Below are 14463 nucleotides of genomic sequence, written 5' to 3'. Positions count from 1 at the left end.
AGATGTCTTGGTCAGGTCAGATGTAGCACAGTCTTGTATAATGTGGTGCGGTAGCCATATTGAATTTACCTGTGTAACTACCAGAATTCTCCAACAAAGTCTGTTATAGCAAAATTACAGGATTGTGTTTTGATTTTAAAGTTATATTTTGCCTGGCTATCAATACATATCAATGTTACATGTTAAATTTGCTTGAAGTTGATCATGGCAGTGAGTTTGTGTTCCCTCTCCATGCTTATCTCTGGAAGCTAAAAGACCCAGTCAGCCAAATATGGTTTTGCCTTCCCTGTTGGTCATATTGGATTTGGTCATATGATGAGTTAGGTAAACATTTTGAAAAGGAAAGTTAAAGGGGGATTGAGGTCAAATTTAAATCAGTATTTGTTTATCTATATTTAATAAAGTTTATGCATTACTTTCCCTTTTAAGATGACTTACCTTGAAATAAGTCAACCAGTCTGTCATTTAACTATTTTACATGAGAAGTTAATAGGACTAATCAGCTGAAGACAAATTATAGATTTGTTGACAAGTCATTTTCTATGTGGTCTAAAGGGGGAAGTTCATGTGTAAAGAGCCAATGATTTGGATATCCCCAAATTATAACTTGCACCAGGTTGAAAAGGAAATGTGCTTTTGAATCCATGATGTTTTTGCTCTCATTGCTGTAGAGGTTTCTTTTTCTTTCCTCAGCAATGGTACACCAGCTCAATGAAAGTCATCTGTGTCTGGCTGACGGACCGATTGGATCTACAGCTCCATCTCTACCAGCTGAAGACACTCATCAAAATAGTCAAGGTACAAACAGCTTCTTTCTTATTTCTCAATAAGCCACTTGGAGCAATGGGGTGATTTAGTACGATATAAGGAACTTTCAAATCCAAAACAAAAGATTAACATCATATTTTGTGTAATTTATGTTGATGCTATAATAATGATGTTGTGCCCTTCTAAAGCGAGCTGGACTCCTTCATTAGTGCCATAGTGATTTATATCCATAGGCACACATTTGGCAAATTTATCTAAATTTAAGGGTACTGCTTTCATGGGACAAACAGCTTACAACTTCCATTTTGTTTGTGAAACAAAAGAGCCCAAATGTAATTTTCATCTCAGCAACATCACATGCATCTGATGCAATTATGTATTTCAATATATTTTGCATTGTCATTTTGCATGCTTACTAACAAAGAAATAGTTTTTCAGACGGGTTTTCAAAGGAAAGTAACAGCCATTTAAAAGGGGAATGCAATGAATCATGAATGATAATCAGGATTGAAGTCAAGATCAGATATGTGTTTACTTAAGCCGAATACAGAAAGTACAGAGGAGGACTGAAAAAGGAAATAAGAGGGGCAAAGAGAGTGTATGAGAATAGATTTGTGGTAACATAAAAGGGAACCCAAAAGTCTTTTATAAACTTATAAATAGTAAAAGGGTAGTCAAAGGAAGGGTGGGGCCGATTAGGGACCAAAGAGGAGATCTTCTTGTGGAGGCAGAGGGCATAGCTGAGGTACTAAATAAGCACTTTGTATGTGTCTTCACTAAAGATGAGAAGGTTAAGGGGACACTTAATAGAGGTGTTCAAAATCATGAAGTGTTCTGATAGAGTAAATAAGGAGAAACTGTTTCCAGTGGCAGAAGAATCAGTAACCAGAAGATACAGATTTAAGGTCATTGGCAAAAGAACCAGAGGCGGCATGAGAAAAAATTCTTTATGCAGCAAATTATTATGATCTGGAATGCACTGCCTGAAAGGGTGGTGGAAGCAGGTTCAATAAGAACTTTCAAAAGGGAATTGGATAAATACTTGAAGGGGAAAAATTGGCAGGGCTATGGGGAAAGTGCTGGGGAATGGGATTAATTGGCTAACTCTTTCAAAGAGTCGACATAGGCATGATGGGCCGAATGGCTTCCTTCTGTGCCATATCATTCTATGATTTTATGTCAGTGCTTCAGATCTTACAGATAACACCTGGTTTTGAAAATTAAGATACAGTCCTACTAACTTATAAAGATGCAGTGATATAATTGTGTACCGGAATTTTTAATTGATAGGATAGGAATATCTGCTGTAAATTAGGCAGATAATTACTGTTAGCAACTCAGTTCATCAGAAGATTGTACCATTATGGTTGAATGATAAATACAAAATAGAAAATAAAATCTCATGGCAAATTTAAAATCAAGAGCTGTGCAAGCCAACCAGAGTGAGTGCCCATCAGTGATGTGTTAAAATCAGTACATGCGATGCACCTTTCACAGAAAGCTTGGCCCAATGGGCAAACCCATGCTGTTCCCTGTAGTACCAGTTACGCCTATAGGAGATAATGTGATTGAATTTTTCAATTGTAAAGGAGTCACCCCTTGCCTCGGTCTTTTGGCGTGTCCTGTTAGTTAGACTTTTTCCTGCACCCTTCAGCTTGAAATTTTTTTGCACGTAACTTCCTGGGAGTGCAAGCTGATAACAGTGTAGAGAGGGCAATGGGACATCTGGGATTTTAGTGAACAGTGGGTCCAACCGTCTATCTCCTTAACCAATGAGATTTAAAGATTGAGAAAGAAACAGAGGAACGACAGCGAAGGAGGACAAATTAGTCAAATCAGGTACAGAAAGAGAAATAAAGAGAGGGAAAGAAAGATTGTATTAAAAGAAAGAGAGAAAAGAGACAAAGGAAAAATAAAAAAAAAACATTTGAAATTTGAACTCTTCTAAATCTCTTAAGAGGAATTTACCACATGCAAGAATGAGACTGAACAGTTTAAATTGTTCCCTTTCTGGGCCGGCGAGATTGATTGGCATTGCATTAACAATTATCATGTTAAAAGGGTACTTACGCTATTATGAGCTCTAACTTTCTGCGGCGAGTTTAATGGGCAATTAATGTGAAAATCCAGCAAGTTCTTATAAATAACGGGGAGGTTAAAGGCGAGATGGCGTTTGTGCAAAGCTAACGGCGGAATAGCGTAAATAGACCAGCAAGTTCTAAAGATTCACAACTCATGACATATCTCTTCATCCCCTGAACCTGCTGGCTGATTTGAGCATTAATAACAGTGTGCGTCATCAACAGCCATTATTTCTCCAGGAAGATTTGGCCCAATAAGTTTTATTTATTAATGAGAATTTATGGTTTTAAAAAAGCTTTGACTACATATGTCTTGGACACGTGCAATCTTTTAAAAATATTATTCCCCTTCTAGACCTCCCGGCCTTGTCTTTTGTCACCAACCCACTCAACTCCCTGCCTCAGACCAACCCAGAATATGTTGCAGTTAACTATTAATATTAAGCATTAAATTAGTTTCCAGTAATCTCTCAGCTATATTGCCCCCTCTCCCCATGGCTCCTCTTGTCTGTAACTTGTTTGATTAAAAGGCATTATTTTTCCATCTTCGGATCACCCCATGCAGCCGCCACATCTGCAGGAGGAATCAGCATACTCTCGCACAACACAATGCACTAAAACCAGGAATAAACGCTGCTGATGTGGAAGCCCCTGTCGCGCTCCTGCTCCCAATGCGCACTGCCACCAAGAGGATTCACGTCTTCAACTGCTGCCCGGTCTAGAAGCTTGTGATACCTCTCATGATCCTGACTGACAGCTGTAAGCCAGCTGACCAAACTCACAATGACCAGGAAAATAGCTGGAGAGTCAGTGCAAGATGTGGGTAACAGAACTTGGGAGTGGAAGGGAGAACACCCCCTCAGGCATCAAGGTTGCCCAGGATTCACCTGACTAACCTGCCCACCTTCTGTTCCACTCCTCAGCAGCCATTCAGTTCTACTGTGACTCATGCTAATCCTTCAAGTTGATTTTCAATGTTGCTGGCTTCAGTTCTCGAAAGCAGAAATTTCTGGCACACCCACCCATATCTGGTTATCACTGTCTCTATCGCACTCCCCCTCCTCCCCACCCCTCTTTCCTCCTCCCCACTTAGCTGCTCTCTCTGCCCCCTTTCTCCCTCCCTCTCACTCTCTCCCCTCCTTCCTATCTCCTCTTATCCCCTCCCTGCTTAGCTGCTCTCTCTTTTCTACCCCTCGCTTTCTATCTCTCCTCGTCCCATCCTCCTTCTCTCCTTCCGATCCCTCCCTCCACTTTCCATCCCTTCTCCCTCACCTTTCACCATTCCTTCTCACCTTCCCTCTCCCGCTTTCTGCCTCTTCTCTCCCCCTTCCTCCTCTCTCCCTCATCCCTCTCCTCCTTCCCCACCTCCCCTTTCCCCGTCCTCTTCCTCATCCTCTCCCCCTCCCTATCCCCTCATCACGACATCCCTCACCCTACCTCCTTCCCCCTTTCATTCCTTACCCCTCTTGACCTAAAGACTGAACTTGGTCTTGACTCCCTGTGTGCAATGTCACGGAAAGTCATCTAGTAATAGGAATTCCTGACAGTATATTCATGATGAGAATTTGCACTGATTTGACTTTTAAAAGCTCTGTATTACCTTATCTGCCATTTTAAGTGCGTCTATTATATTTGGGACAACCAGGGATGTATCTGGTGTAAAAACATCTAAAGAGCTAAAGCACAGGCCACCACTCTTCAAACGCAGCTACTGACATCTTGGCGTCAGCGCCTAGATTTGATGTCATCATCCCTGACTGTTTACACTCATCTGTTCCCTTGGTTGCATGGCACTTAGGTTCCGAAGCTGACCCAGATTGGCACGTCAGGCTAAATATACTAATTGTACTGTTTAGAGGCCCATTTAATGCAACAACAGTATAATGTATTGAATGTTTTATTTACCAAAACAGTACAGAAAGCTTAATAGGCTCTCTTTAAAGCCATTGCTTTTGTTGGGCTGGATGAATGGCCCTTCAACAATGTGATCGTTTTTCCTGCAACCTAGTTCCTTATTTATCTGCTTCTGCCTCGGTAAAAATCCAGAAAGTGTGTTTCTGCAGATGCACCTTAACCCTCCTGCACAAAGCAGCAGATTAAATTTAAATAAGATAAATATTCATGGTCACTAAAGAAAGGTTTGGATTGCTTTTCCCCCAGTTTTCACCCACCTCTGCTCCGACCGCTGACTCCAGATGGACCACGGATCCACAGTCAACAGGACAATCCAGTACTTTGCCAAGTATCTGCCCTTCATCTACACAGTGACTGTCATTGAGTCATTCAGTCATGAGAGGCATCAGAGCCAAGCTTGATCCTGCGCTCACCTAATGCCCACTCACACTTGCTTTGCAGTATAATGACTGGATAGCAGTTAAAGAGCGGGAACCCTGGCTTATTATTCATCCCCTCCCCCACCCCTAACCTGCTGTGCTGAGATAATTGTAACAGTTCAGCTGCAGCCAACCTGGGATATTATGGTTTGTATGGCTTAGCACCACACCATGCAGTGCTATCTGATGGGGGAGGGGCCTTACTTAACTTGATTTGAAGCTGTGTTATGAAATTATTTGAAAAATACTTTTTCCCCTTGGCCTCACTGCCATTCTCCATCCCCTGCTGTGATTGGTACGTGACTGACTGGTGCCTTTCGATCTGCTCCATATTTTCCCAGCGGGAAGTGCCACAAGAGCAGCCCTGATGTGACTGCCTCGCCAATTAATCCTAACTGTGGAGAAGTGCCTGGCTTTTGCTCAGTGCTCTCTCACAATTGTGCAGGTGAAGCTTCCCTTATATCAGCCTTGGCTCAGTGGTAGCACTCTTGCCTCTGTGTCGGAAGGTTGTGGGTTCAAGCCCCACTCCAGAGACTTGAGCACATAATCTAAGGCAGATTGAGAGTGCTGCACTGTCAGAGGTGCCATCTTTCGGATGAGATGTTAAACCCTTTAAGGGCCTTGGGAAGTTTTACTTCGTTAAAGGCACTATATAAATGTAAGTTGTTGTTAGAGGCAAGTGTGAAAATATGATGCCAGTGTGGTACCAAAGCTCGGAAGGTCCCAGTTATGTTCTCTGATATTTGATGCAACAGGTGATCTCAGCAGGGTAGTGATAGAATCATAGAATGGTTACAGGACAGAAGGAGGCCATTCATCCCATTGAGCCCATGCCGGCTCTTTGTAAGAGCATTCCATTTACTCCCATTCCTCCACTCTTTCCCCGTAGCCCTGCAAATCTTGCCCCTTCAAGTATTTATCCAATTCCTTTTTGAAAGCCATGATTGAAGCCGCCTCCACCACCCTTTCAGGCGGCGCATTCCAGATCATAACTACTCGCTGTGTAAAGAAGTTTTTCCTCATGTCGCCTTTGGTTCTTTTGCCAATCACCTTAAAATTGTGTCCTCTGGTTCTCGAGCCTTCTGCCAATGGGAACAGTTTCTCTTTATTTACTTTATCTAAACCCTTCATGATTTTGAACACTTCTATCAAATCTCCTCTATACCTTCTCTACTCTAAGGAGAACAGCCCCAGCTTCTCCAGTCTATCCATGTAAGTGAAGTCCCTCATCCCTGGAACCATTCTAGTAAATCTTTTCTACACCCTTTCTAAGCCCTTCACATGCTTTCTCAAGTGCGGTGCCCAGAATTGGACATAATACTCCAGTTGTGGCCAAACCAGTGTTTTATAAAGGTTCAACATAACTTCCTTGTTTTTGTACTCTATGCCTCTAATTATAAAGCCCAGGATCCCGTATGCTTTTTTAACTGCTTTCTCAACCTGTCCTTCCACCTTCAAAGATTTGTGCACATTTACCCCCAGGTCTCTGTTCCTGCACCTTCTTTAGAATTGTACCATTTAGTTTATATTGCCTCTCCTCATTCTACCTGCCAAAATGTATCACTTCGCACTTCTCTGCATTAAATTTCATCTACCATGTGTCCGCCCATTCCACCAGCCTGTCTATATCCTCTTAAAGTCTATTACTATCCTCACTGTTTACTACACTTCAAAGTTTTGTGTCATCTGCAAATTTTGAAATTGTGCCCTGTACATCCAAGTCCAAGTCATTAATATATATATTAAAAAAAAGCAGTAGTCCTAGTATTGACCCCTGGGGAACTCCACTGTTTACCTTCCTCCAGTCTGAAAAACAACCGTTCACCACTACTCTGTTTCCTGTCACTTAGCCAATTTCATATCCATGCTGCCACTGCCCCTTTTATTCCCACGGCTTCAATTTTGCTGACAAGCCTATTATGTGGCACTTTATCAAATGCCTTGTGAAAGTCCATATACACAACATCAACCACATTGCCCTCATCTACCCTCTCTGTTACCTCATTAAAAAACTTTATCAACTTAGTTAAACATGATTTGCCTTTAACAAATCCATGCTGGCTTCCCTTTATTAATCCACACTTGTCCAAGTGACTTAATTTTGCTCCAGATTATCATTTCTAAAAGCATCCCCACCACTGAGGTTAAACTGACTGGCCTGTAGTTGCTGGATTTAACCTTGCATCCTTTTTTGAACAAGGGTGTAACATTCGCAATGCTCCAGTCCTCTGGCACCACCCCCATATCTAAGGATGATGGAAAGATTATGGCCAGCACCTCTGCAATTTCCACCCTTACTTCCCTCAGCAACCTAGGGTGCATCCCATCCAGACCGCTTGATTTACCTACTTTAAGTACAGCCAGCCTTTCTAGTACCTCCTCTTTATCAATTTTTAGCCCATCCAGTATCTCAATTACCTCCTCTTTTACTGTGACTTTGGCAGCATCTTCTTCCTTGGTAAGGACAGATGCAAAATACTCATTTAGTACCATGCCCTTTGCCTCCATGCATAGATCTCCTTTTTGGTCCCTAATCGGCCCCACCCCTCCTCTTACTACCCGTTTACTATTATATGCCTATAGAAGACTTTTAGATTCCCTTTTATATTAGCTGCGATGATTGCTATCCAGCGTTTTCTACTGAAAGTGGCTGCGTGTGGACATCAGGTGTGGACAGGATTAGGCTCTGCTGTGTTGACCTCTACAATCAAAAATCCTGCTGACCTTGGCAAAGGTCACACATGAAGACTGGTCACTTGGGCAAGGTAATGGAGATCACTTGGCCCCTCTGGAATCCTAGCCCAAAAAGAGTCTACCCCAAGGACAGGAGTGAAAGCAAGAAAGACTTGCATCTATATAGCATGTTTCACAACCTCAGGAAATCCTAAAGTGCTTTCCAACCAATTAAGTACTTTTTTGAAGTGTAGTCACTGTTGTAGGAAACACAGCAGCCAATTTGCACACAGCAAGCTCCCACAAACAGCAATGTGATAATGACCAAATAATCTGTTTTAGTGATTGGTTGAAGGATAAATACTGGCTAGGACATCAGGCCCTTCCTCTTCTTGGAAATAGTGCCCTGGGATCTTTTAAGTCCACCTGTGAGGGCAGAAGGGGCCTCGGTTTAATGTCTCAACCAAAAGGCTGCGCCTCCGACAGTGCAGCACTCCCTCACTACTGCATTGGTCAGTGTAGATTTTGTGAAATTAGATTCAGACTCAAAATATGCCTGGTAGTCATCGGGATATTTAACGTGGTCACAATGACCAGCATTTTAAGAGTTATTGTTTTTCAGAGAATGTTGTGAATGACGAGCTGTTTGCTTTATACAGACTGTGTTAGAGCTGCAGAAATAGATTTTCTTTTCTTCAAATCTAAAATGTTGCCTTTGCATGTTTTGAAAGCTGCAAGTGACGAGTGTTGAAAGGTTCTGTTCTTACAATGCAAAACATTGAAAGATACGACGTGATCATTAAAAATCTCATTTCAAACAAAACTTTTCTTGCTTCAGAAATCGTACAGGGACTTCAGACTCCAAGGAGTTCTAGAAGGGACACTCAACTGTAAAACGCATGAAACCATCCACACCCGTCTGACAGTGGAGGAAGCCACGGCTTCGGTGTCTGAGAGTGGAGGCCTCCAGGGCATTACCATGAAAGACAGCGACGAAGAGGGCGATGATGTAAAATAGAAAAGAAGGAAGGGAGGCGGTCCCTTGGACTCTTGTTATTTTCAACCAGTGTTTGTACCATTTCTTCAGAGGACGGTGAAAAACATCATTCAAGTGTAATGAGGTTGTCTAACTTTAGAGCATAGCCGTAGAGAGGGGAGGGTACAGTGATGACTGAACTCGGTGCTGAACTGTGCCATAATGTCCGCCTGCTCCTGAACCAGGCCATAGCAACACCTTATGTAGTTCTCTCAATTCACTTGAGAACTGTGCAGTCCAGAGAGAGGGAGTAGAAGGACCTGGGATCTGACTTTCCACACAAAAAGAACAATACTCACAGCAATCTCTGACGTTTGGAGAATGTGCCCACGGCTCGGGTGCCAGGAGGACGTGGCGTACCGACCGTGTACACATTCCCAACGAAGACATTACCATCAAACATTGCGGACTCAGGCTCACCGAGTCCTCTGTAAGAAAAGTGTGCGGGGCTATTAGTCATCTGTGCTGTCTGTGGTCTTAATTGGTGAGATAAAGCGGCATGATAGAATAAAACAGCCATGTCATATTGAGATGTTTTTTGTGCCTAATGTTCTGGGCATCTTTGTAAATATAACGATGCCTTTATAATTCCAGCTTCAGTAATACTGTGCACGCTCGGCGATCTGGGGCGAGGGCAGTGCCGCTCATTAATGATCTGGAGAAGTTCGACAGTGTATAACCAGGCAATAATGAAGCAACTTGGGTCATCGCCCGGTTCCACCGGTCCAATTTAAATAAAACACCTTTCCCTGCAAAAGAAAACCCTGTACCTTGTGTCATTGTTGTGACGGAGTGTTTGTGTGTTCGGAGAGGCATCTCTCCTCCATACCCATTCCACTGCACTGTAATTTCCGAGTTGTCACAAATCTGCTGCTCATACCATTAAAAACTACAACCGTCTGTAGGAGGGGGATTAAAATACCCAGAATGATGTCGCGTTTTCTCTAAATAGTCACTGCGAATACTAGTGGAGAATTTCCAACACGATAACGGGAGTCACGAGTGTATGCAGCCTTTATAAAACACTGAACGTTAGCAAAGAAAATCTCCAATATTCCTTTATATTGAGGATTTAATTATAATAAACTCTCATCTGTAATTGTAATTTATATTCGTTTAGCAAGTCTTGCCTGGCCTATGAGAGGAGCTTTATTAGGACGCATGGGGAAAGGACGTTTATAGGATTTTTCTAAATGTGGCATTTTAAACTCATTTTCTCACACAATAGTTCCTCTCTATAACAAAATCATACCGTGTGTGGAAGGTCTAAATACTTAAAGAGGAATCTAACTTACAATTTGGAATAGTACAATAAAATCATTTATTTGCATTTGACGAGCGATAAATGGGTTGAAGATTTTTTTCAATGGTTCACCTCATTAATAACGTGTGGCAATATTTTAAATTTAGCTTTTGATTTCCAATTTAAAACACAAATATTAGTCAGCACTAATCCCTCCCTCCGTGTAGTTTAAATGAGCGGTTCAGCGCTGTGCAAAAGGTCGATATTTTTTATTATTACAACTGAATTTACCGTGTTCACATTTGCCGGTGAAAAATCGAAGCGTTGTCAGTTTGACCCAGCATCCAGAGAGCAAAATAAAATAATGCTGAGTACGCTCATAGCTGGAGCTGTGCTCTGAGTGGTTTTGTCCTGTAAATAAAGTGTGTAATACCTCACTGCAGTATGGCGATTTTAAAAATGCTGAAAAACATAAACTAGTGGAAATGCATAGCCGTTTCAGAGCGGGCTCTGCTGGAGGTTTAAACCCGGCGCGGTACCTATCTTTCGATTCGCGTGTTGCTGGACCTCCTATGCATTTTCTGGTTTTATTACACATTGCAGTGGCCTTGGGTTAAGGGATGGTCAGATATTAAGTCTGCGTGCGTTGGGTCGTACAGGTAACATTCTCCACTAAATAAAAGACGTGAATGTGTTTGATAATAAGTTGCCCAGTGAAACCAAAGCATTGTGAAAACAGCCAATTAATTGTGTACCAAAATGTACCAATCCATGCATCGTCAGCTTCTGAATACTTAGCCATATATTTTCTTTTACCGTTTCGATACATGGTCCAATATCAATAGTTGGATTTCGTTGTGGAGAAGCCATCTAAACTTAAATCATTCGTTGTCTCCAGTGAATTGGAACTGTCTTATAAGGTCAGCCGATAGCGAGAGTAATATAATGTAACTCCCGTGACTATTGATGCCTGGGCCTGATAGATTTATTAAACACAATTCGTTCATTCTTTGGTCCCCAAATCGGCAGACTCGCACTAAATTATTTTTACTTATTATAAGTAAGATTATTGATGCGTTCTAGTCAATGTTTGGGGTCAAAATGTAATTGCAGAAATAATGTGTAGTTTTGGTCACTTTAACTAGTACTGGACATTATGTGTGAACAAAACTGTTGGATACAGAAAATAGCACACCTTGCTTCCCTTAAGTGGGACTTACCTAATATGATGTACTAATTATCATTTATTTAATTTAATCTTACAAATCAAGTGCATAAACATATCTGTCTACCGATTTTAAAATTGTGCCCATTGAATATAAGCATAAGATATATTTAAAACTGTAGCTACGGTAATTTTTTTTATAGATTATAACCAGTGTCTTAAACAGTTTCAGTTCTGACTCTTTGTCCAATCTATTTTTCAAGGTAATTATCATTCTGAATTCCTGGATGTACGTGGAAAGAATGTGATTATTTCAAAGTGTCCCCTGAATTCCTAAAGCAGAACAGTGGGGGATCTTATTTTTGAGTACTGACCTTGTCTGAGGAAGGGAAGGGGAGGTTACAGACCCAATCTAAACCTGGATATTCCCTACTCTGTGTAAGCACTTTGAAACGTCTCTTCAATCGCCACAGCTGATGAATGATACATTGGATTTATATTGATGACAGCCACAACAGATGGAGATGAAAATGTACTGACGTGCTGAAATAATACCCTCCAAATGTGTCAAAAGAATGCTTACATTTAATGCAGTAAACGTGAACTGCCCGTACATCTATTTTTTAAGTATCTGCCTTAAAATGAGACGATGCTACTATAATGCAGGAGATTGCGGTCTGATTTTTGCGCAACCAGAGGTTTGTATTTCTGATCACGACAGAAATAGTTGCAGTTTAATTATTGACGCTTATTCGTTATGTTATTGACATTTTCTGTTGCCTTGTGGATTTATGCTGAAATTTCAATAAATTACATAGAATTACGTAGAATTTACAGCACAGAAACAGGCCATTCGGCCCAACTGGTCCATGTCGGTGTTTATGGTCCACACGAGCCTCCTCCCACCCCTCTTCATCTAACTCTGTCAACATATCCTTTTATTCCTTTCTCCCTCATGCTTATCTAGCGTCCCCTTAAATGCATCTATGCTATTTGCCTCGACTACTCCTTGTGGGTAGCGAGTTATTAACAGGAAAGTGGCTGCAGGATTTGTTTTGATTTGTGCTAATGATCTGATCTTTGGACGAAATTGACAGCAGGTTTATTTGTCCTTGTTTGAAGTTACAATGTAAGGCTGTAATTCCCAGCAATACACATTCAGCATATCGCCATCCAGGCAAGTTCGGCTTCGATCGTCATGTGACATGTACAAACAAGATGTAAAAGTTCCTACAAGGTGAATAATTTACCGACCGTAGCATAAATGCAATCTATTACCTGAGGGTCCTCCTATCCGATCAGTAATTACATATCATTAGGAACTGACACATGTAATAGGTGGCCATATAAACGATTGCAAATCAGCACCACGGTGATACAAAAAGTGTTTGTGCTTATTCACTGACTGAGACACTTTATTTTAACCGTGATGGGATCAAAAAGAGTCAAAGGCAGCAACTTGTATTTATACAAGACCTTTAAGGAGTAAATGTTCCAGGGTTTCACACAGGAGAAACAGAAGAATTAGGAGAGATGACTCAAAGCAACGGGCTGCTCTGCAATTCTGCGGACAAAACCAAACAAACTGACTCCACATCCGTTTATTTGTAATACTCCTTATTCAGTGCCCTTCAATATTTTCCTTGACATATAGTGCTAATAAAATGTACACTTTAAGTTAGTGACATTCAAGTAACTGCTTCTACAATCATTTTAATGCGTAGCCTTCATTTTTGAGAGACCGCGATTCCTTTTGTGTGGGTAAAATGGAAAACAGATTGATTGTAAAGGTGGAACTCCGACATACTCCTGAGCTCGACAGTTCATTTAGTTGGAAAGGGATAAATTTGGCGTCGGATAGAGGCAGTTGGAGAGTGTGGTACTCCCTGGAAACAAAAAGTTCATCATTAACTGAATGGCACAGACGGACTCCTTTTAAATAAGTGATTATTTGTGCACAAGTCACATCTCAATATGTTCATAGTCCCAAATTGGCTCTCACCTCGGGTCGTCATACATTTTTTTGACTTTCTGCCAAACTGCTGTAAATTCAGGTAAATACTTGTGTTTGTCGGTGTAAAGTTACAAACGTACGTATTTTTTTTAAAGATCTTTAGCATTAGTTTACACCATTTTATGAGCATATAGTAAAAAATCAATTCTTTTCTTGTTTTGTTGATCAAAAGGCTTAAAAGTATGATTGCCCTCAGTTAAAGTGTTGTAAATTGGAATCAGCGCTGACACTCGGAAAGGTCGTCATTTTCATAGCCGGATTTTGGTTCTTCTATGCAAACGCGTTACTACTGAAATGCAAAGAATCTCATCGCAGAAGTTAATAATTTGAGCATTTACTGTCCGCGTTTTACAACCTTAATCGTTGAGTTCTATCAGACAGGACATCTACGATGTTCAAAGCCGGGTGTTTTAAGGAAGAGGAGAGATACTCCTAAAATGTGTTCAGTTTGTTTCTGTACAATGTTTCTCTCTCTCTCTCTCACTGTCTGTCAAGAAAAGGCAAAGGGATTTCAAACACAGCAAGTGTAAATGTCCCGAGGTACAAAATTGTTCACATGTAGCCTTTTAACAGACGTTGAAGCGGCATCACATAGTACAACTTGTAATGGTACTGCACCGATGTACAATACAATAATACAAGTGCAATAACCATCAGTAAGTAGGCTCTTTTGTCAATCCTTTGTAATTGAAGTGCTTCTAGTTCAGCTGCTCTGTCAGCTTAAAAATTGCTTTGGGATACTAATGGGCATTCCATAGATTCTGAAACTGGGGCACAAAAAGTTGCTAGATATTAGAAGGTATCCTTATTGCTGTTGGCGATGTTTTTAATGCAGAGGTAATTTGGAATATTCCTCGTCGACCTTCAAAATACATTGGGTACACATACATACATACACACACACACACACACACAAACATTTTAGTGTTCAAGCTCTGTTTGTTTTCTTCTCCTAGAATCTCGTACTGTGAGACACTGTCAACAGACTCCTGTGCCAGACGTTCCCGTCACACCGCACGTTCCTGGTCAATATTCAGCGAGAAAAGTACAGATACGGGCTGAATACATGTGATCGCCCTTCAGTCGCTTAATTGGTAATAATGAGAAGCAGCAGTCGAACGTTGTGTTAACTCCCCATCAAAAGATCAAA

General features: G+C 41.2%; 1 protein-coding gene across 3 annotated transcripts in view; it reads left to right on the top strand.

Annotated features, from left to right (window-relative positions):
* cadps2 (Ca++-dependent secretion activator 2) overlaps window positions 1-9653 on the top strand; it is a 603629-nt gene extending 593976 nt beyond the window's left edge. For all 3 annotated transcript variants that reach the window (XM_067999803.1, XM_067999802.1, XM_067999801.1), the window contains 2 exons: window positions 694-798; window positions 8694-9653. In XM_067999803.1, the coding sequence (XP_067855904.1) occupies window positions 694-798; window positions 8694-8873 (285 nt within the window). In that variant the 3' untranslated portion in view covers window positions 8874-9653. The remainder of the gene's footprint in view (window positions 1-693; window positions 799-8693) is intronic.
* Window positions 9654-14463: the final 4810 nt, after the last annotated feature.

Source organism: Heptranchias perlo, chromosome 18 (assembly GCF_035084215.1).
Source record: "Heptranchias perlo isolate sHepPer1 chromosome 18, sHepPer1.hap1, whole genome shotgun sequence".
NCBI classification, from domain to species: domain Eukaryota; kingdom Metazoa; phylum Chordata; class Chondrichthyes; order Hexanchiformes; family Hexanchidae; genus Heptranchias; species Heptranchias perlo.
The sequence above is the reverse complement of the archived record's forward strand: the minus strand, read 5'-3'. Positions and strand labels throughout refer to the sequence as shown.